General features: G+C 46.9%; 2 protein-coding genes across 2 annotated transcripts in view; one reads left to right on the top strand and one right to left on the bottom strand.

Annotated features, from left to right (window-relative positions):
- Stab2 (stabilin 2) overlaps positions 1–21,943 on the top strand; it is a 177,669-nt gene that overhangs the window by 80,812 nt on the left and 74,914 nt on the right. Inside the window, exons 26-31 of the mRNA XM_052753018.1 lie at positions 403–498; positions 1,910–2,005; positions 4,246–4,293; positions 5,701–5,837; positions 6,260–6,374; positions 9,567–9,644. Coding sequence (XP_052608978.1) covers positions 403–498; positions 1,910–2,005; positions 4,246–4,293; positions 5,701–5,837; positions 6,260–6,374; positions 9,567–9,644 — 570 coding nt within the window. The remainder of the gene's footprint in view (positions 1–402; positions 499–1,909; positions 2,006–4,245; positions 4,294–5,700; positions 5,838–6,259; positions 6,375–9,566; positions 9,645–21,943) is intronic.
- Positions 15,985–19,461, bottom strand: LOC128120096 (activity-dependent neuroprotector homeobox protein 2-like). Its single transcript, XM_052753847.1, has 2 exons — positions 18,221–19,461; positions 15,985–18,157 (listed from the first exon to the last, which is right to left on the bottom strand). The coding sequence occupies exons 1-2, from the start codon at positions 19,459–19,461 to the stop codon at positions 15,985–15,987; spliced, it is 3,414 nt and encodes a 1,137-aa protein (XP_052609807.1).

The raw sequence follows: 21,943 nt of genomic DNA, 5'->3' as shown, positions 1-21,943 counted from the left end.
GCAGAAGTGATGCCTTGAATCCATCTACTCAATGGGGAGGCATAATCTGAATTAAGCAGAGTGTCTTCAAGCTAGCTTGTACATGGATAAGCCATTGCTTTCTTAATCTTTCTCTCTAGATATAGGGTCAGCTTTTGCATTGTGATAGCCATTGAGTCTGAGCTCTCTTTATTGTGAAGTCAAGAATTTTAAAAGAAAGTAAAAAGGACGGTGATTGGGCAACATAATGTTAATGTGTGGTGACCAAGTGCAGTTGACTATGTACAGCAGTCTGGAATCTAGTCTCCGCTCTTTAGGAGGGGTGAATGGCTATGGTTTCCAGAGTCTGCTTCCCAGTGTAATAGGGTGCAAGGCCTGAGAGTGCTTGCTTCGGTAATCCCTCCTGTCTTCTTGGAATTCCAGAATGAATGTGAGTGCAAGGAAGGATTTCGGGGAAACGGGATTGACTGTGAACCAGTCATTTCATGCTTGGAACAAGCAGAGAAATGTCACCCCCTGGTGAGTTACTTGATGTTTCCTTCAATACTAAACACACAAAAAAAAAAAAAATTCCTGAGCAAGAACAAAAATCAGGTTATGGAGCCGCTTCTTGTGGCCATCAGAAGATACCCGAGCAAACAACTTGAAGAAAGTTTGTTTGGCTCCTGGTTTCAAAGGTTTCAGTCCATGGTCACCTGGCTGCATGGCCTCTGGGTGGTGTATGGTGTAGCAGAGCATCGTGGTGAGGGGTGTGGAGTGATCAAAGTGCCTCACTTCATGGTGGAGAGGAACAGACAGGAAGTAGTTGGAAACAAAACATGACCCCATGGGCATGTCCCCAGTGACCTACTTTCTCCAACTAGGCTCAACCTTACAAGTTTTGACCACCTCCCAGTAGTATCATTAAATTTTGAATCCATCAATGGAGTCATCCATTAACACAGTGTTCTTTGGGGAGGACACTTCATATCCAAACCCTAACATGCCTAGCCATGAGCAAAATCTCTCACCTCCAAAGGGCATCCCTAAGCAGAATTTGAGCAGCTAATGCAATCTCCACTCTATTTCAAAGCTTGGAAGAAACAGCTTGGGTTACCAGGTAAGATGCTAGGCAGCAGTTGAATTTGAATTCAAGACACAGAGAGTGAGTTTTGGGCAAAGGTTCAGTGTGCCCAAAATATTGCACAAGATGAGTTTATACTAAAATATATTCATCATCTGTCTGAAAATCAAATACAACTCTCTTGGATTTTTCATTTGCTAAATCTAGCAGAGATGAAAAGGAAGAAGTTTGTTGTGACTAAAAGCAGCAGCGGGAGCATCCTGCTGCAACACTGAAGGCTGTGGGTTGCAGCAGCGGGAGCATCCTGCTGCAACACTGAAGGCTGTGGGTTGCAGCAGCGGGAGCATCCTGCTGAAACACTGAAGGCTGCGGGTTGCAGCGGGAGTATCCTGCTGAAACACTGAAGGCTGTGGGTTGCAGCGGGAGTATCCTGCTGCAACACTGAAGGCTCTGGGTTGCAGCAGTGGGAGCATCCTGCTGCAACACTGAAGGCTCTGGGTTGCAGCAGCGGGAGCATCCTGCTGCAACACTGAAGGCTGTGGGTTGCAGCAGCGGGAGCATCCTGCTGCAACACTGAAGGCTCTGGGTTGCAGCAGTGGGAGCATCCTGCTGCAACACTGAAGGCTCTGGATTGCTACTACAGTCTTTCAGCCCTGAATTTGCAGGGGTCTGTTGCTGTCTTTCCTGTAGAAGTGGGAAATCAAACTCAGGGCGGTGAACACACTAGGCAGGTGCTCTACCACACGATTCCCAGGTCTGAATTCAGAGTTCTTATCTTAGAGCTAACTATCTCTCAGATGCGTGTGAGTCAGGTCTAACATCTTAAGTTAGGAAAGCAAGCCGTTTCCTTCCTCTTGGTTTTCTCAGGCCACCTGTCAGTCTGCTGCTTCTGGTGTTTGGAGCTGCGTTTGTCAAGAGGGCTATGAAGGAGATGGCCTCTCGTGCTATGGAAATGTGCTCATGGTAAGTCCCTAGGGAGACCCTCAAGTGCAAAGTCAGAGCGCACACGGCAGGAAAATGAATGTCTCAGCTAAAATAGCCTTAGACAGATAGTGCCATCTGCAGATCCTTTGTCCAGATTTTATATGAAAACACTTGTTTTTTGCAAAACCTCACGTTTGGTGGGTCACTCATTATCACAGGCTGCAGCAGCTTCTATTTGGTACTTTCTGCACACAGAGCAGACTTGCCAACTTTTGCTTGCCAATCTGTCGCACAAACTTCCCAAGTGAGCAACTGGCCTCCCTCTGCTGGGCTGCAGGGGATGACTGACTGAGCTCCCTTGGGTCCTATGACTCCCATGGGTACCCAGAACATCCTGGGTTTATCCATCCTGAATGAGGTGGTGGTGGTGGTGGTGGTGGTGGTGGTGGTGGTGGTGGTGGTGGTGTGTGTGTGTACGCAAATGCCCTCTGTGTACTGTGTACCAGGTGTCTTACTAGGTCCTTTAAGCAGCAGCATCTCATTTAAACCTCACAACAGTTGTTTGGGATTAACACTATTATGATGCCCATTCCACAGGTCCGCAAACTAAGGCTAAGCACATAAGCACACTTACTTGTCTGAAATGTTGGTATCTGTCTATGTGCCAACAGTGTAGAGCATTCTACCCACGCAGTATGGGCCACACCCACCTGTCACTACCTCTCCATCTCTCTCTTCCCCCAGCACTGGACTATAATCTCAAGGGGGGAGGAGCTTCTTCCTGTGTCACTCACATTTAAATACTAATCAAAATCCCAGTTTTCGGCACCAGATAAAAGAAAAATAAATAAAAGGGAAGGTATGGTGTATTGTAGATAAAAGGAAAAGAATAGCCAGAGGCAGACATCTGGGAGAGTGCAGAGTGTACATGGCCAGAATGAGCCAGGCCATGTGAGGAGAGCGGGAGTGAGTGCAAGAGAGGAGCCGAGGCACGGGCCAAGAGGGTGGCCTGGGCCAAGAGACTGCCAAGAGGTAAAAGGACCAAAGGGGCCAGCATAGCCAGAATGGCTGGATTGTATAGGGAAGAGCCGTTGGGGAAGGGCAGCCCAGTGCCTGGGCTGGAGAGTTCAGGGTAGGGGGCGGGTATGCCAACCAGAAGGACCCTGTAGCAGGTAGGGACTGAGGGATGGATGCTGAGAGAACCTGGTGGCCAGTGACAGCTTTAACATATTAATAGGCACCTCCGTTAGCAGTTTGTCCTGGTTTCAGACCTAACACTGACCTTTTTCCCTTCACCATTTGTTTTTCTCACACAGTCAGGTTCTTGTTCCTCTTCTTCTCTGAAACCTTTGTTCTAGAAATCCCCTAGAACCTAGAGCCTCCCAAACCAAAGCCACTCCAGTGCCTGTCCCAGGCTGCTATGGCACACCCCCCTCCCCCCAATGCACACACCGCTGCTATGTTTGGGGAGGTCCCACCCTTTGCCTCTCATAGGCATTCACTCACTTAAACCAAGGAGCTGTCCCTAACCCAGCCCTGGAGCTTAGACTCCTCCATCTGTTGTACATGTCCCCAAACCCTCCAGCAGTTCCAATCCCCCAAGTCCCTGACCTTCCGTGGAAACAAACTAACGTCCAAAGCCTCTGCCTGTCCCTGCCAAGTCTTCACCCAGGCCCTCATTTTCTCCAAAGAAGCTTTCTGTAGGCCATGGCAAAGCCACAGTGCGAGCCCAGGCAAGTTAACGCCATGCCCCAGCCTTCGGCTCCATACTGGCTCTGACTGGGCGCTGTTTGCTGAGCTCTGGGAACCTTGGGGCCTAGGTGGCTGTGTTTCTCACCAGCTAAATTCTGATGTGTAAGAGCTTACATTGGAAAAGCTAGACTTACCTCAGTCTAACAGGCATATCCACCCCATAGGCCTGTGCACCCCAAGATAGCTATGATCCAAAATTGCAAATTTATAGAAAACATTATCAGATCGGTCTTTGCATTTTTTTCTTTGTAATTATTCTTTGTTATATGGTTCCTAAGTGTGAACTTTGTAGATAACAACATTGTTTGACACACCCACCTCTAAAGGCTAATCAGGCCCCTGAGTGTGAAGACCACCTGCAGCTCTTGCTCATGTGGCTGGGGTGCAGGTTCACATCAGCCTGGGGAGGCTGGCTCTGTGAAGAGCCCAGCTCAAGAGGGCGGGTGCAGACTGTCCAGAGCCTCCCTGAGGTAATGTTTCTGTGTTCTCTCCTTCCTCTCCTGCCTTCCCTCGAACAAATGAATAAGGGATTGTCCCTTCTCTCTGAAGCGGCTGGATTTTACCAGTGGATAAATGTAAGTCCCTGGATCTGCGCTTGAGCACCAGCAACAGATCACTTTAGAGCACTGGAGCTTGTGCAGTAAAAAACTGGAAGTGTATGGGTGGGGTGGTGGTGGTGAACAGCAGCTCCCCACCTTGCATGCACTTTAGAATCATGGGGACACCACACCCTTGGAGACTCTGATTTGATAAGTGAGGGGCTTGGCTTGGACACCAGTACTAACATGTACAGTCAAGCTGGGATTGCTGGTCCCAGTTAAGGTGGGGTAGCTGAGTTACAAGCAATTAATACATAAGAATAGTACTATCCATCACATAGCTCTTTCTTTGAAAGTGGAACATGATTTGCATCATAATTCACTAAGATTTGGACTTCCAGCTAATATCTGAGGAACTTCATACATGCTCAGCTCTCTGCTCAACACACTGGGAGAGCTTACTCTTAGCCCCTAGCTGAGTAGCAGAGTCCAGTCTCATCTTGCCCCCAATGTCTGGATCTCTGTCCTCTTTGACTGAATGGACCATCGTGTCTGACCTAGCCAGACATCATAACGGATTGTTTGTCTCTTTGAGTAAGTATGTACCAAAACAGGTCTTGCTTAGTCAGCACTCACTCAGAGAACAGCTCCCTGTATGTTCCAGAACATTCCAGGACCTACTTGTTTCTATAATGGAGGTTCTCTGTACAGCTCTCTTCCTATAGGCAAGGCAAGGGACTGCTCCAGCTCCGAGCATGCTGACTCCCCTCTAGTCACACCATGCACAACACTTTCACCCCACATGCAACACCAACCCTGCAGCAGGTTCGATAGGGCACATTGCCCCCGACCTGCTTTAAATGTTGTAGTGTTAGATGTTTAACATCAGTTCCAGTGGGAGTGTTCACCAGAAAATCAGCAAGTTCTATAAACCCAGATTCAGGGGTTTGGAGTTGGGTTTTATTTTTAGTTGATTTTTTTATACAATTGTTGAACATAACAATAGACTTTCTGAGCATGAATGAGACATAGGTAAATTCGATCCAGGCCCTCATTCTCTGCAGTCTCCTCACATCCTCACTCTAAAGAACACATAGTTCTTTGTGTGCCTGCACATACACACATAACACACACATACACACACATCAAGACTATTTATCTGGCTTTTCATTCAGACTTAGGATGACAAAGTATGACCCAATCTGGAAACTCTGTGTTGTTATAAAAAAAAAACCCACACATTTAAAAATTTAAAAGATTGATTCTCAAAAGAGAATGTAATTCATCATCAGCCAATAGCTGGGTGGACTTGGGAGAGAAAGCTAGTATGTTCTCGGCATTCCTAGAATTACATCACAAGAAAAGCCATCATCTCTGACAGCATAAGTCAGCCCACTAGTCTCCAACACTACTCAGGCCACTTTCTCTCCTCCTGTGATTCAGAATGCTTCCCTGCAATCCATACTATCTGCCACCTCGAACCTCACTGTCCTCGTGCCTTCCCAGCAAGCCATTGAGGACATGGACAAGAATGAGAAAACCTTCTGGTTGTCACGGAACAATATTCCAGCCCTGATAAAGTGGGTGTCATTTACCTTATTTTCCATGTTATGTGACTGGCATCAGTGTTAACGTTCCTTAGTTCAATGTAGAGAAGCCACATGATCCTTTACTTCCTAGGATGCCCCTAGCAACCCTCCCCTGGGTCAGGGGAAGTTATCTGTTAACAGCTGACTCTAAACCAAGCACTGTGCTTTGCATATCATTCAGTTAACCCTCCCAACACCTCTGAGATGGGTGTTACAATTATTCCCATTTGACAGATGTGAAAAGCAAGGCACAGAGTGGTTAATGACTAATTCCAGCTAAGGCTGATCACTTGGGGGCGGGAAGAATGTGAAGTTTGAGTATGGTAGTCTGGCCTCAGGGCTTATCCTCCTGTTCAGTGGTACTACCTGGTGCATGAATATTTGACTGTGATCCTTATGATCTGGTGCTTTAGATATCACACACTACTAGGCACATATGGAGTGGCCGATCTGCAGATCCTGTCGTCCTCTGCCACGCTAGCAACATCCTTGCAAGGAAGCTTCCTTCACCTGGACAAGGCAGACGGGGTAAGAGCACTGTCGTCTGGCTGTCTGGAGCACAGTACCTTTACTCATGTTGTCCTCTCTGAATTTCTGTGATGGAAATTTCCAGGTATGTGCACAGAAAGAATAGAAGCCTGTGTGAACATCACCCAGTTGCAACAATGATCACACACATAACATTTAAAAAAACAAAAACAGAAAAAGAACTAGGCTACAGCAATATATTCATTAATTTTCTTATCACTGTGATCAAATATTTGACAAATGCAACTTAAGGTTTATTTTGACTCACCATTTGAGAGGAAGTCACGACGGCAAGAGCTTAAGGCAGAGGGTCGCATTGTCTACGTCAGGAGAGATGAATAGGGAGCTTGACTAGCTGTCTACTTTTTATGCAGTCCAGACTCCAGCCCATGGACTAATGTCCCTGATATTTAATGTAAGTCTTCCCACCTCAATTAAGCCAATTTAAAAAGTCTCTTGTAGACATGCCCTGGGGCTTGTTCCACTGTGATTCTAGATCCCATCAAGTTGACAACCAGTATTAGCCATCACAAAAGGGAAAATCAGTTTATCTAACAGAAGGTCACTGAGTTTATCAACCACACTCCAGGGCAGGCCCTGTGTCCAGTAGTTGACCAATAAAAAAAACGAACCCCATGTTTCTTTGGGGGTGGTGCTTTTTGTTTTATTTTGGCATTTATTATCTTCCTGCCTTTTTGTTTGCTTTAATTTTCATTTTTGTGTTTTTGTGGTTTCTTTTTAAGAGAAAAAGAATATAAAGTTAGGTCGGGAAGGAAGTAGGGAGAATCTGGGAGGAGTTGGAGAAAAGGGAAAGCATGATAAAATATATCGTATGAAAAATTTTTAATAAAAGAGAAGAAAAAAAGACTAGCTATCAGAAGCAGTGATCCAAATGCAGACATCGAGCTCCTCCTGCTTTGACCAGGAAAGGGTAAAGGACAGTCAGTGCCACGACTTTGATTCTGATGCACAGTTAAGTAAGGCTGGTGACCCCAACCTCCTAGTGGGGTCACCAGTAACTGGATGTCATGTAAGTTAGCTAGACTGCAAGCCGACAGTGAGTACCTACTCTGCACATGCATGTGTCATGAGTACCTACTCTGCACATGCATGTGTCATGAGTACCTACTCTGCACATGCATGTGTCATGAGTACCTACTCTGCGCATGCATGTGTCATGAGTACCTACTCTGCGCATGCATGTGTCATGAGTACCTACTCTGCGCATGCATGTGTCATGAGTACCTACTCTGCGCATGCATGTGTCATGAGTACTTACTCTGCGCATGCATGTGTCATGAGTACCTACTCTGCACATGCATGTATCTTGAGTACCTACTCTGCACATGCATGTATCTTGGTGCTAGAGCCAGGGCAGTGGCCATGGAGGAGTGGAACTCCAGAGAAACTGTTGTCTGGTACTCCTGGAGTCTGTCAAGGACTCACATGCCAATTCGATGGGGGAGTGGCTTCAAGGCTGTGAGTGGTTGAATGTCTTCCCCTGAGTTGTACAAAGTGAGGGCTCTAGCAAACAGTGGGCCTGCTGCAACCATGAGTCATCAGCCATGGGCAGAAATGTCTCAGAACTTCCCAGCTTCCCTTTCAGCCTGTGAGCATTAGGAAAAGAATCCACTGAGTTGAGTCTAAACATGATGCTCATTGGCTGATGTAGAAATCAGAAAACTCTAACACACGCTTCCATAGATTATAAATTTTCCTTTGTAAATCTTTGGAAATTCCAATGACACTCATGTTATATTCTGAATTGTTTAAATAAAATATGAGATAAAGATTTTGGGTACAGTTGGGCATGGTAGAATATGCCTTTAACACCAACCCTGGGGAAAGCAGAGGTAGGTGGATCTCTTGTGAGTTCAAGGCCAGCTCGGTCTGTATAACAAGTTCCAGGCCAGCCAGGGATATACAGTGAGACCTTGTCTCACAAAATAAATATTTTTTATAAAAGCTAATGGTGTGAAGACGCAGCTAGTGAGAAAGAACACTGTGGAGTGCTGCACAGCTGTGTCTATCTGCTAAACAGCATTACAGTGTATAAATCAAATAGGTGAGCCCAGCTTTCTGCTGTGGAACTGTAATCCCCGCTACTCCAGAGGCCAAAGCAGAAGGATTACAAGTTCAAGGCTTCCTGCGGTACAGAGTGAGGTCACAGCCAGCCTGGGCAACTTAGTGAGTCCCTGTTTAGAAATGAAAAGTAAAAAGAGGGTTGGAGATATAGCTCAGTGGAAGAGCACTTGTGAAGTCCTACATTCAACCTCCAGTGCTCCCAGATAAATCAATCAAACAGCTGGAAGAGGGGATTTGAACGTCATTATTCCAGGAAGAAGTAGATGATTCAGATGATCCTAAGTAGATCACTGCACAGTGTATATAATATACTGAAGTACCACATTGCATACAAAAGGTAGGGATTGTTATTGTTTATTAATTTACAACATGACTTCATGTATACTCTTACAGTATAATTACTGTAGTCAGGCTAATCCATTGGTGTTCCAAACCAGTAATTTTCTTAGCAACATTAACATCCACCTTGGCATAGCTATCTAGGATGCAAGATAAATCAGTCAAAGTCCTTACCTAGAGGAGAAAACCATCAAACACACATTTTTCTTAAGTTCATTCCTGTGTCTATTACAATAAAAATATCCCATTTTAACAAAAAGAGATGTGAGCCAGGTGGCGGTGGCACATGCCTTTAATCCTAGCACTCAGGAGGCAGAGCCAGGCGGATCTCTGTGAGTTCGAGGCCAGCCTGGTCGACAGAGCAAGCTCCAGGACAGGCACCAAAACTACACAGAGAAACCCTGTGGCGGGGGGGGGGGGGGGGGGGGGGGGGGGGGGGGGGGGGGGGGGGGGGCGGCACACACAAAAAAACAAAAACAAAACAGAAAGTGATGTGACAGGTGGCCTGATTTGTTTCCACAGCCTCTGCACATGGAATTTGCATGCTTGGGGTTAGGCAAGTGTCCCTCCTCCCTAAGATCCGGATCTGGGAGGAATTGCAGAGGTCACAGTGGGGAAAGAAGAGGAAACCAAACCGACTAGAGCTCAACTGCTCTTGACTGGTAGACAGTCAGTCACTGTCTATAGGACCCAAAACTCTGGTTACCGCTGCTCAAAAGGCAGGAACCCCCAAGTTCACTCACCTTCCCATTGCGTTTGCACTTGCAGAATATCACAATTGAGGGGGCATCCATTGTGGATGGTGACAACGTGGCCACAAACGGAGTGATACACGTCATCAACAAGGTAAAGATGCCCCTACCCCCAAGGTGGAGTTGCTTCCCACTCTGTGATGTTTTCCTACATAGTGTGGTTTGGGGCAAATAAAAAAAGTTAAGACTTAATATCAAATGACCCTTCATTCTCTTGGCTAGAACCACATGGGGACTCAATTCCTTCAGACGAGGCTATAACCCACACCACCTGTAATGGCACATGTGCAGGGCTCCTGTCACATGTGGGGCCTCACATACATATTCTCTCTTGTATATGGAAACATCTTAGGAGGTGCAAGTCTAAAATCAAGAACAGGGGGAAAGCAATTGGTTATCACTATTCACTCCCTTCTCTGCACTACTGTATCCTAAAAAAAAAAAAAAAAAACGGGGGGTACAGAAAAACCTGAGAAAAAACAGGAAAGTACTGAAAAACTACCATAAGATTTTCATTTTTCACCTAAGTCCCAATTCAATAGTCTTCATAGGTATGAAAAAGAAGAAAAAAAACAGGAAATGGGGTTGTAAGCTAACCCATAATTTTCAGTTACTATATTAGGATCTTTATTTTAAAAGAAATTTCGAGTATACTGGGAAACTTTCAGAAGGTAGAGGGCTAAGGGAACAATTTTAATTAAAATTATTCTCAGTTTTTAAAAGCTATAGCTCAACTATTTCTGTTCAAAAGAGAGACTATTTGTGAGTCTCCATGTTTATCAAAGTCCTTGCACTCCTTCTGCATTATCTAGAAGCTTAAAACACAACACTGTTCAGCAGGAGAGTCAGCACTTAGGGGAAATTAGGACTCCATGTGATACCAAGTGACAAAACTGCTTATCAACAGTCGGTCTAGTCTTAGCTTTCTGGAGTACTAAAATACATTTATCAAAAAAATTCATTAGTCAAAAAAAGAAACCTAACATTGGGCTGGGGCGATGGCTCAGTGGTAAAGTGCTGTCATACAAGCCTGGAAGAGCTGAATTCAGACCCAGATCTATGTAAGGGAGCAGAAAGGGAAAGCTCTTTAACCAGCCAGCCAGTCCAGCTGAAATAGTGAGCCCCAGGCTCAGTGAGCACAAATACACACACATTCACCTCTTCTCTCATGTATTTTTGGACAACTTCCTTAGTAAGATAGTACCTCAACCCACCTCTTACTCTGAGCTTCTTACCATTGGATAGTAAGTCCCAAGCCTTCTATGGTCTTCCCACACAGCCCATGTCTACAGAGAAAATGCTAAAGTGAAGTCTGAGTTTGAGCTCTTGACCAGCTGTATAATGGAAGTCATACAGCCTCTCCAACCCTCATTCATCTTCCTTTGTGAGGATTAAATACACCCTCTACTTCAAGCCTTCTTCTAAAGGACCCTCAGTAAATGCTGGTTTGATTCCCTCTTCCTTTGAAATCCCATGATTTTTCTGTATAGAATTTATTTGGCATAACCATCAATTGTCCTATACTGATGCCTGTTTCCTGAGGCCTTTCAGTGACTATATTCTGGGAGGCATGTGGCTGCATCTCTCCGTGTCCCTCATCAGAACAAGCACCTTGCCCTATTATGAGAATTGGAATTTCTGAAGGTCCATTAGGTTCCAGGCACTGTGGGAAGCGTCACACCCCCACCTGGTGTCCCTTGTATTTGTTTTTCAACACTAAGACGGTGAGTGCTATATTGTCCTCATGTCACAGATAAGACAACACTCCAAGTTAAGTAATTGGGTTAAGGAAGAATTGACATGAACATGAAAAGTTTATGATTGTTCCCTTCTTTGCCCCTGGATTTTGCAGCTCCCTCAAAAACTCCTCTGTCAATTGGAATCCTGCCTCCTTAGTTAGCACCATTATGGACAGTTGTGGACTGTGAGCTGCATAAAGATGCTTGGCCAAAAGGGGGAGTGGAACTCAAATCCAGCCCACAGTACTTTGCTTTGTACTCACTGGAGTTTAAAAAAAAAAAAAAACCCTCCTCAAGAAGGGGTAGCTTTTATGAAGTCTGCCTTCATAAATGTATTTTGTTGTGTGGTATGAACATAAAGCCATCAAGGTCTAGCAGACCATCTCCTCACAGCTCTCAAATCTGTCATGCCTATCTAATCTGAAGTGCCCCACCCCACCCCACTTTAGTTGTTATGTTAGATTATTGGGGAAACTGTAGAAACAGAGGCAGAAAAAAAAAGAAGCTAGGCCCAACCTTAGGTGGGGTTTTAGGGTTTCTGTTGCTGTGATGAAACACCATGACCAAAAAGCACGTTGGGGAGGAAAGGGTTTATTTGTCTTACACTTCCCTATCACTGTTCATCATCAAGGGAAGTCAGGGACAGGAACCTGGAGCTGTGCAGAGGCCATGGAGGGGTGCTGCTTACTGTCTTGCTTCTCATGGCTTGCTCATCCTGCTTTCTTATAGAACCCAGGACCAGCAGCCCAGGGATGGCACCATCCACAATGGGCTGGGCCCTCCCCACCAACCACTAATTAAGAAAATGCCTTATAGGCCTGCCTACAACCTGATCTTATGGAGGCATTTTCTTGAAGTTCCCCTCCTCTCAAATGACCTTAGCTTGTCAAGTTGACATAAAAACTATCCAGCATAGGTAAGACCATGTTTATTCATGGCAAGGGGCCATCGTGTCACCCATTTTGTGTGGATGAAAAAAAAAAAACCACTACATAAAAATGGGATACAGCCCCTTATATGGACGGAAACTACTACCACCATAGTCCCCTTCCTTCTGGAGCTGCTTGGTCTGGCCACAAGGGAAACTGGGAAGTGTAATCTTTTAGCAGGAAACTATCATTCCTAACTCTAAAAGGATATAAAAATACACAGCAGGGCTGGGCGGTAGTGGCTCATGCCTTTAATCCTACTCCCAGCACTTGGGAGGCAGAGGCAGGTGGATCTTTCTGAGTTCGAGGCCAGCCTGGGCTACAGAGTGAGATCCAGGTCAGGCACCAAAACTACACAGAGAAACCCTCGGGGGCGGGGGGCGGGGACCACACCAGGGACATTATAGCTGTTTTTTGCTAAGGAGGGTGTTTGCCAGAGGGGGTAGTTTGCTGGGTCCATTGAGAGGGAGTCCTCTGGTCATATTATAAGGGGGAGAGTCTTAACTTGATGGGTTTGCAATAGATCATGCAATTGCTGTCCTGCATTCTTGAAGAGACTTGGAAAACAATTATTAGAGAGCTATAAGCAGATGACTCGGTAACAGAATTAAACCACATGATTTTCTGGGAAGGTTGTGGTATAGCGAGGAAACAGAGGAAATGGGAAATAGAGTTAATTTAGTGTCAGTGACTAGTCCCTCTCCCAGGACCCGCCTGTACTGAAATAAGCTAGAAACAGCAGGGAGCTACAGAGCATCAAAGGAAGGGAACCAGAGAAAAATAGAATACTGATGTAAAGAATTGGATCAGGCCTGGGGTAAAAGGGATGAGTCCTGTTTAGCCAGATTCTCCACAGTACCTAAAAGATCTCTTGCAGATGTATCAGGAACAAACAGAGGCTGTTTAAGATGAGAGTTATTTGGGAAGCTTATAGAACATTTTATTTATGTATAGCGTGAAGTTCAGTAAGTAAAATATTTAAAGAATAGGGCAAAGACATAAGTATGAGGATAGTAAGGAGGAAAGGAGTGATCCAGAGAAAGTTCCAAAAACTCAGAAATGTTTCTGTCTCCCTCTAATCTAGGTGCTAGAAACAATCTGTCTGTAAAGAACCAGATAGCAAATATTAAGTGTCCAGGTCCCCTGATCTCTGGTACTATTCAAGTCTGCCTTTGTGATATATAATCAACCTCAGACAACATGTGAAAGAAATTTCTGAGATTGTGTTCTAAAATAAACTTTATTTTTTTTGGCAGTGGTATAACAAATTTTAATTCACAGTACACATTCTGAAAATAGGTAAAAACAGTAACAACGAAAAGGTCTAACTAGCTCTCAGAATTGACACGAGTGTACCAATAGTCATAGCAGATTCACAACTGCCTGAATGCATGTTACAAACATTACATGCAAATGCTACATTTTGAAAAAAATCCATATAGCAACACTAATGCTTCCTGGAACCCTGCACTCTGGGCACTTCACCTGAAGGGAGACAAGCTCCTCTTTCTCACATCAAAGGGCAGTGATTCCACCTAATATTCCAATGTAGGCAGGTCAATCTCCTGGTCAAGAACTATCCGTAAAAAAGCAGGCTCACCTAAACCATACTAATGAAACAGATGTAAAAATTAATTCTCTGTACTAGGAGCCTAACTCAGGATAGTTAAGTCAACTATTAGTAAATTTACAGTTTCTTATTCCAAGATAGGGCAGAAAAATAAAGCCAATACAGTAATGAGATTGGAAAAAAAGTGTTTAAAAAAAGAGAAGGGATTTTAAGAAATATCAAATATGAGTCTTTTCTATCAAATACTATAAAACTTGTGTTTAGGACAAGGAATTAAGTTTTTTTTTTTTGTCTTTCCCATCTTATAAGATTTGCAAATGTTTTAATCACCCCCCCCAAGTAAAACTTTTATTTACTCAATGGTACTATTCCTATTCTAGGAATTTGATAGTCTGAAGCAATGACCTTTCTCTCCTTGGCACAGTGACTTCTTTTTCCCTTCCTCCAGTAACTGTGCACCAATTCTTTTCAGACTTGTCAAAAGAGTAAGATTGTGAAGTCAGACCCCAGCTAATGGGAAAAAGACACAATGACCACCTTCCTCAGAATAAAAACCAAGTACACTTCCTCTGTTTATGTGTGTTCCCTCTTCCTGAGCACACTTTCTTGATCCAAAGAGTTTGCTTTGGGGGGTGGGAATTATTCCAGACCTAAGTGGGCTGGTCTGCATTAACTATGTACAATTCCAGTGCTTTATATTGTGTGAAAAACACAAGGTTTGGTATCCATAGAACCAATATGTAATACAGCACAGACTCCTTAGCAGTGCCTGAACTACTCAACTGGAAACCTGAGCCAGAGGAAATGCCATCTTCTCAACTCTAACACATCGACTAAGTTATTCCAGTCACAAAGACAGAGCTCCTGCTCTACCTCTTTTACCATAAACCTGAAACCTGTCTCCCATTTCAAGTAGGGTCCACACACAGGGACAAGAATACATGTGTCCAAGGATGGCCCTTTCCTCCAACCTGTTTATGAGCAGTTTAAATAAGAAAGAGTTCTATGTGTATCTTCTCAATGTCTATTCTAAAAGTGCCAAAAATTTATTGTCTTATCTTTTAATGGAGAGATGACTTGCACTATAAAGTTCATGCTGGAATGCATTCCTGCCTCACAAATGCCTGATTTATAAAATAACACTTATTATGAGCTATATACAAGACCCTGAGATAGGGATTTTTTTTTTTTTTTTTTTTTTTTTGGTTTTTTCGAGACAGGGTTTCCTTGTGTAGCTTTGCGCCTTTCCTGGAACTCACTTGGTAGCCCAGGCTGGCCTCGAACTCACAGAGATCCACCTGGCTCTGCCTCCCAAGTGCTGGGATTAAAGGCGTGCGCCACCACCGCCCGGCTGGGATATTTTTAATAACGAAAATATTTAGGTTTTTCTATGAGTTGTATTTTTTTGAAACTTTCAGGACAAACATGAAAATATAAATCAAAATCATAATAGTGTAAGCAAATGTTAACAGAAGTTAATGTTCAAAACTGAGTTCTTGGTCAGGCAGTAGGTGGCACATGCCTTTAATCCCAGCACTCGAGAGGCAGAAGCAGGCGAGCCCAGTCTACAGAGTGAGTTCCAGGACAGCCAGCGCTGTTACACAGAGAAACCCTGTCTCAAAAAAAAAAAGCAGCTGGAGAGATGGCTCAGTGATTAAGAGCACTGGCTGCTCTTCAGAGGTCCTGAGTTCAATTCCCAGTACCCACATGGTGGCTCACAAACATCTATAATAGATCTGATGCCCTCATTTGTCATGCAGAGCACTCATATATAAAATATAAGTAAATTTTTAAGAAGTGTTCTTAGAAAGCCATACACATTACAGTGCTCCCTTTTCTAAATGGCTGTATCCTTAGCTGCTGCCTATAATGCTCCAGAACAATATTCTTATTTTCAACTAATCATTTACAAACAAGTATTTGTAGACTTCAGATCTGTACCATTTGATATGGAAGCTACTAGGAAAATAAGCCATATATGGAATACCAAAACTTAATTCACATGAGGGAGGGAGGGGGAATGACACTTAAGAATAACTGCTAAGAGACTGAACTACAGGAATCAGTACATCTGGAGCAGCATTTGCTTCTCACCTAAGTCTTCCTGAGCACCTGAAACATCCAGAAAAGCCACAGAAACCAATACAACAGAGCACAGGAGGGTTCCAAAGTCAGCTCAAGCTACTGCCTAGGACTTTAAGCTGAGCTTTTTGGTTCACACTCAAAGTTCAGTCTGTGTTTAACATTTTTGAGTTCAGACATATCAAAGCCTAGAAGTACCGAGGGTCTGTGGACTTCTATTGCTTTCAAGCAAGTGTATCTTCTTGTTCCAAAAAACAAAGCCACATTAATTCTTTCCATCTTCAAGAATGAAGACAACAGTTCTACTTCTTTTCTGCTAGGATATGGTTTCTTATGGAAATACTCTCTAAGAAACTGCTTCTTCTTCTCATAGGAGTAGTCTTTGTATTTTTTAGGATCTAATGCTAGGATCTGGAGTAAATCATCATTGGCCACCAGTCCATTAGTTGTACTTTCATTCCTCTGTCTCTTCAAAGGCATAGCACTAGTCCCTTCCTCTGGACCTGATGCTGCATCACCCTTTAGCACGAGCAAGGGAACTTTCTCATCTCTCTTCTGGTCTTCTGCTCCCAAAGGGCCATCTTGCCGCTTTCTCTTTAAAGGACAGATAAAATCAGGAATCCTTTTCCCATTGACGAACTGCAGTTGACTGCTCTCAACAAAACTTGACCCAACTTGCACGTCTGAACTGTTGTTTTTGGGAGAACGTTCACAGTGCAGCAAATGACGAGTGATGGCTGCCATAGTCAAGCTTCCAGGGTAGACCCCACAACAATGGACACACTTGAAGGCAGGAGAACTGAGCACTGTATAGGCCATTGGCATAATATGGTGTGTGTCCTTCAAATGTAACATATAGGCATTGGCTATCATAAATGTGCTCAAACAGAGAGGACAGGTCAGCTCTTGTTCGCTGAGACACTTAGGTACAACCTTAATCTGAGGCTTCACCTTAACATATAAGGGAACCAGTAATGTAGAGTATATCCCTGAGAGGATAGCCAGGAAGACTTCCTGTTCTCCAATCTTCTCTCTTGGCAGAGTGATGATGAAATCAAGATAGGGGAACAACGGGTCACCATTAGCATCCAGGCTCAACTGGGAACCCCTGTTACTGTAATCCAAAGACAGCTTCTTCTTCCTAAGGTGTTTAATTCTGCTATGCTCCAAGAAACCCTGCATGTTGTGGAAAGTGCATGAGCAATACAGGCACCCCAAGCCATGTGTGAATAAGTGGCACATTAGCTCCTCCTCTGAGACTAGGCATTTGCAGGAGAGGCAACGCATGGCCTTCTCCCTTGTCCACTTAAGAAACGGTGCACACACTGGCAGCTTTACTGGTTCAAGTTTCTCACTGGAGTTGGACTCACTTTGTTTGTGAGCCACTTCCATGTGAGCCTGGTAGACATTCAATGGGAAGAATACATTGCAAACTGGGCAGGTTTTCCACTGCTTGCCCTGTCTGACAATCACATTCATATCCACTTCAGATGAAGAGATCTGAACAAATATGCCCTGGTCTGCAGTGTCTACCAGCCCTCGTGAGGACAAGCTGGGTAGAGCATTAGACATCTGCGGACCCACACTAGGGGACGGGAATTGGTTGGGCACCTGGGATGGAGTGACAGTCACTAGGCCAGCACTCTGAGAAATAGGTAGAGTGACAGACATTGGATCCAGCATGTAAAGGGGTCTCCCATTAACCTGTGCCCCTGTTGGAAGGAGCTTCCTGAACGCAGAGCCTGACTTGAGGAACATGTTGTTCTGTGAAGTTTCAGCTCTCACTGACTGGTTCACCTGCAGGATGCTGGTGCCAACAGACTGATTGAGCTGAAGCCCACTGGGTCTAACTGGTGGACCTGAAGGAAGGACTCCTGATGTAACAGGATGACCAAGCAGAGGAATACCAGAGCTCACACCTTGGTTCACAGGGACATCTGAGATCACCAGCTGTTTGGGGGACAGCAACCCAGATACCACTTGATCTGCAGGGAGAACCCTAAAGGATACTGTCTGACAAGAGGGGAGAACCTGTGATGAGACTGTCTGGCCTACATGGAGAACCCTGGACTGGACTGCTTGACCAGTGGGAAGGGCCCCAGAAGCTGCTGTCTGTGCAGGGATCACAGAAGCAGGGGTTATCTGACCTTCAGGAAGGACTGCCAATGAGACCACCTGGCCCACAGAAATTGTTCCTGGTGATGTGGTCTGCAGAACCCCAGGACTGACAGAAAGTCCAGAAGATAGGGTACCAGGCCTGATCAGTCTGCTTGTGGGCTCTACTGGCCTGCTTGTAGACCCGACTGATCTGACTGAAGGTCCTGCTAGTCGACTTGCAGATTTCATGGGCTGTGTCAGGGGTAAAATCTCAAGTTGGATGGCTTGACTCATTGGGACATTGCTCATTCTAACAGACTTGTTCACAGGCCCAAGTGGCTGACTCACGGGTAGTGCAGGAGTGTCTACAGGCTTATTAGATGAAGCCCTGCCTGAGAAAAAGACAGTTGAATGAGCTGAAGGCTTCTGTGTGAGGCTGATCTGGCCCACTGGTAGAGGGCTGGAGACAAAAGCCATGTCGGACTGGACAGCAGCGGATTGAGACTGGGTATGGCTCCAGGAAGGACCTGGGACCCCCACCGGTGGCTGTACATGGGCAGAGGTCACAGGCTGTACCATGGCTGAACTTGGAGTATTCTGTGACAAGGCAAGGTGGGACCAAGGTGGCTTTGCTGGAGCAGCTGTATGTGGAACACTGCTGTTTGGTGGCCTGGACAAGCCTGCCTGTTTTGGAGCAATGGGCATTTGCTTCAGAAGCCCAGTCCTCTTGTTGTGTTCTGAAATCACAGACCTCAACTTATTCTCCAAATCCTTGTGAACATCTGATGTCAAAATATGGGACATCAGATCATCCTGGCTGCACATACTGGCACTACACTTTTTACAATAGTATCGTTCAGGTGGTAGAGTATTTGTCACAGAAAGAGTATCACTGGCTTTTGGCCACTGCTGTTCTTCCTTAGGTTGAAAGCCAATGTAGGCATTAAGTAAGGAGTGAAAATGGGTGATCAGCACATGCTTCTTCATGCTACAGAAGGAAGTATTGTAAAAGTTACATTTTAAACATGTAAAATGTTTTATATAACCCTTCAATGACTTCCCATTGCCTGGAACTTTCTCCTTGGGGCTGTGAACTTGCCCAGCTGGCTCATGGAATAACCAGAAGTGCGTGCTCACCACATTAGGCCGTGAAGCAAATGAACAATCTGGGCACTGGATCTGCAGCTCTTGGTCTGCCTCATCTTCATGGCAACGGTGCAAATGGTTTTTGAGAGAAGCAAGCACATCTGCTGAGTATGTGCAAAGGCTGCAGCAGTATGGCTTGAGTCGGTATCTCATTTTCTTTATCAAATGTCCCCTTGGAGCAACATCTGGCCAAGATGTATTATAAAAGTACCTGTCTCCTGGGCCAAAGCCTTCAAGGTCCCTCGACAGTTCTTTGCAGTTGTCAAGTCCAACCTTCAGAAGAATGCTCTTCACCCATGGCCGCATAGTTCTGATGTAGTCCAGATTTTCCACAGGAACTTGAAACATTTTTGAAATGTTCTGCCCTGCAATAAGGGAGCCTCTGCCTCAGTGCCCCAGCTCTCCACCTCAGAGGTGGGAACCCGGCCTGCACCCGCCTCCTACTGCCTCCCCCACCATGCCCTCCAGCAACACAATGGCGGCCTGCGCAACCTTCCCCGGCCTCCAGCCACACACTGACCTCTGATCACACACCGTCCTCTGGTCACACACTGACCTCCGGTCACACACCAACCTCCGGTCACACACCGACCTCCGGTCACACACCGTCCTCCGGTCACACACCGACCTCCGGTCACACACCGACCTCCGGTCACACACCGACCTCCAGCCACACTGACCTCCGGTCACACACCGTCCTCCGGTCACACACCGACCTCCAGTCACACTGACCTCCGATCACACACTGACCTCCAGTCACACACCGTCCTCTGGTCACACACCGACCTCCAGTCACACACTGACCTCCGATCACACACTGACCTCCGATCACACACTGACCTCCGGTCACACACCGACCTCCGGTCACACACCGACCTCCAGTCACACACCGTCCTCCGGCCACACACCGTCCTCCAGTCACACACCGACCTCCGATCACACACCGACCTCCAGTCACACACCGTCCTCCGGTCACACACCGTCCTCCGGTCACACACCGTCCTCCAGTCACACACCGTCCTCCAGTCACACACCGTCCTCCAGTCACACACCGTCCTCCGGTCACACACCGTCCTCCAGTCACACACCGTCCTCCAGTCACACACCGTCCTCCAGTCACACACCGACCTCCGGTCACACACCGACCTCCAGCCACACTGACCTCCGGTCACACACCGTCCTCCGGTCACACACCGACCTCCAGCCACACTGACCTCCGGTCACACACCGTCCTCCGGTCACACACCGACCTCCAGTCACACTGACCTCCGATCACACACTGACCTCCAGTCACACACCGTCCTCTGGTCACACACCGACCTCCAGTCACACACTGACCTCCGATCACACACTGACCTCCGATCACACACTGACCTCCGGTCACACACCGACCTCCGGTCACACACCGACCTCCAGTCACACACCGTCCTCCGGCCACACACCGTCCTCCAGTCACACACTGACCTCCGATCACACACCGACCTCCAGTCACACACCGTCCTCCGGTCACACACCGTCCTCCGGTCACACACCGTCCTCCGGTCACACACCGTCCTCCAGTCACACACCGTCCTCCAGTCACACACCGTCCTCCGGTCACACACTGACCTCCGATCACACACTGACCTCCAGTCACACACTAGCTTCGAGCCCATGACCTTCCCCGGCCTCCAGACACACACGGACTTCCGGTCACACACAGACCTCCGGCCATACACTGACTTCCAGTCACACACTGTCCTCCGGTCACACACTGACCTCCAGTCACACACCGTCCTCCGGTCACACACTGTCCTCCAGTCACACACTAGCTTCGAGCCCATGACCTTCCCCGGCCTCCAGACACACACGGACTTCCGGTCACACACAGACCTCCGGCCACACACTGACTTCCAGTCACACACAGACTTCCGGCCACACACTGACTTCCGGTCACACACTGACATCGCGCCCAACCTTCCCCAGCCTCCAATCACACACTAGCTTCGCGCCCATGACCCTCCCTGGCCTCCAGTCACACATTGACTTCCGGTCACACACCAGCCTCTAGTCACATACTGACTTCCGGTCACACACCGGCCTCCAGTCACACACTGACTTCCGGTCACATGCTGTCACACACCGGTCTCCAGTCACACACTGACTTCCGGTCACACGCTGTCACACACCGGCCTCGGTCACACACCGGCCTCCAGTCACACACGGGCCTCCAGTCACACACTGACTTCCGGTCACACACTGGCCTCCAGTCACACTGACTTCCGGTCACACGCTGTCACACACCGGTCTCCAGTCACACACTGACTTCCGGTCACACGCTGTCACACACCGGCCTCCAGTCACACACGGGCCTCCAGTCACACACTGACTTCCGGTCACACACCGGCCTCCAGTCACACTGACTTCCGGTCACACGCGGCCACACACCGGCCTCGCACCCCAGACCCCCAAGTCCTCACTTACACGCGGAGGCGCTCACGCCCCTCACGCCCCTCACGCCCCTCACGCCCCTCACGCCCCTCCTCAGCTCGCGCGCGGAGCCCCTCCCCACCACTCCGTCTTCCCGCACAGACGCGAGAAAATGGCGCCCAAAAGCCTCAGGAAGTGACGTCTCCTCATTTGCATACTCACACCAGGCAGCCAATGGCATGAAGAGCTCTTGAGGCCCCCCCCTGGCTCTCGGCTCCTCCCCTTCCGCTCTCGCCCTTCTTCCGGCCGCTATGGCGCCCCGCGGTCCTAGCGCCGCCTTCTAGCACGTGCTTCGCTCCTCAAGGGCGCGATGCAGAGCTCAGATCCGCGTTTGCACAGCCTGAGCCCCACCGGGCCCTCC

The sequence above is a fragment of the Peromyscus californicus genome, unplaced genomic scaffold (assembly GCF_007827085.1).
Source record: "Peromyscus californicus insignis strain IS unplaced genomic scaffold, ASM782708v3 Scaffold_24__1_contigs__length_46423439, whole genome shotgun sequence".
In the NCBI taxonomy this organism is placed as follows: Eukaryota; Metazoa; Chordata; class Mammalia; order Rodentia; family Cricetidae; genus Peromyscus; species Peromyscus californicus.
The sequence above is the reverse complement of the archived record's forward strand: the minus strand, read 5'-3'. Positions and strand labels throughout refer to the sequence as shown.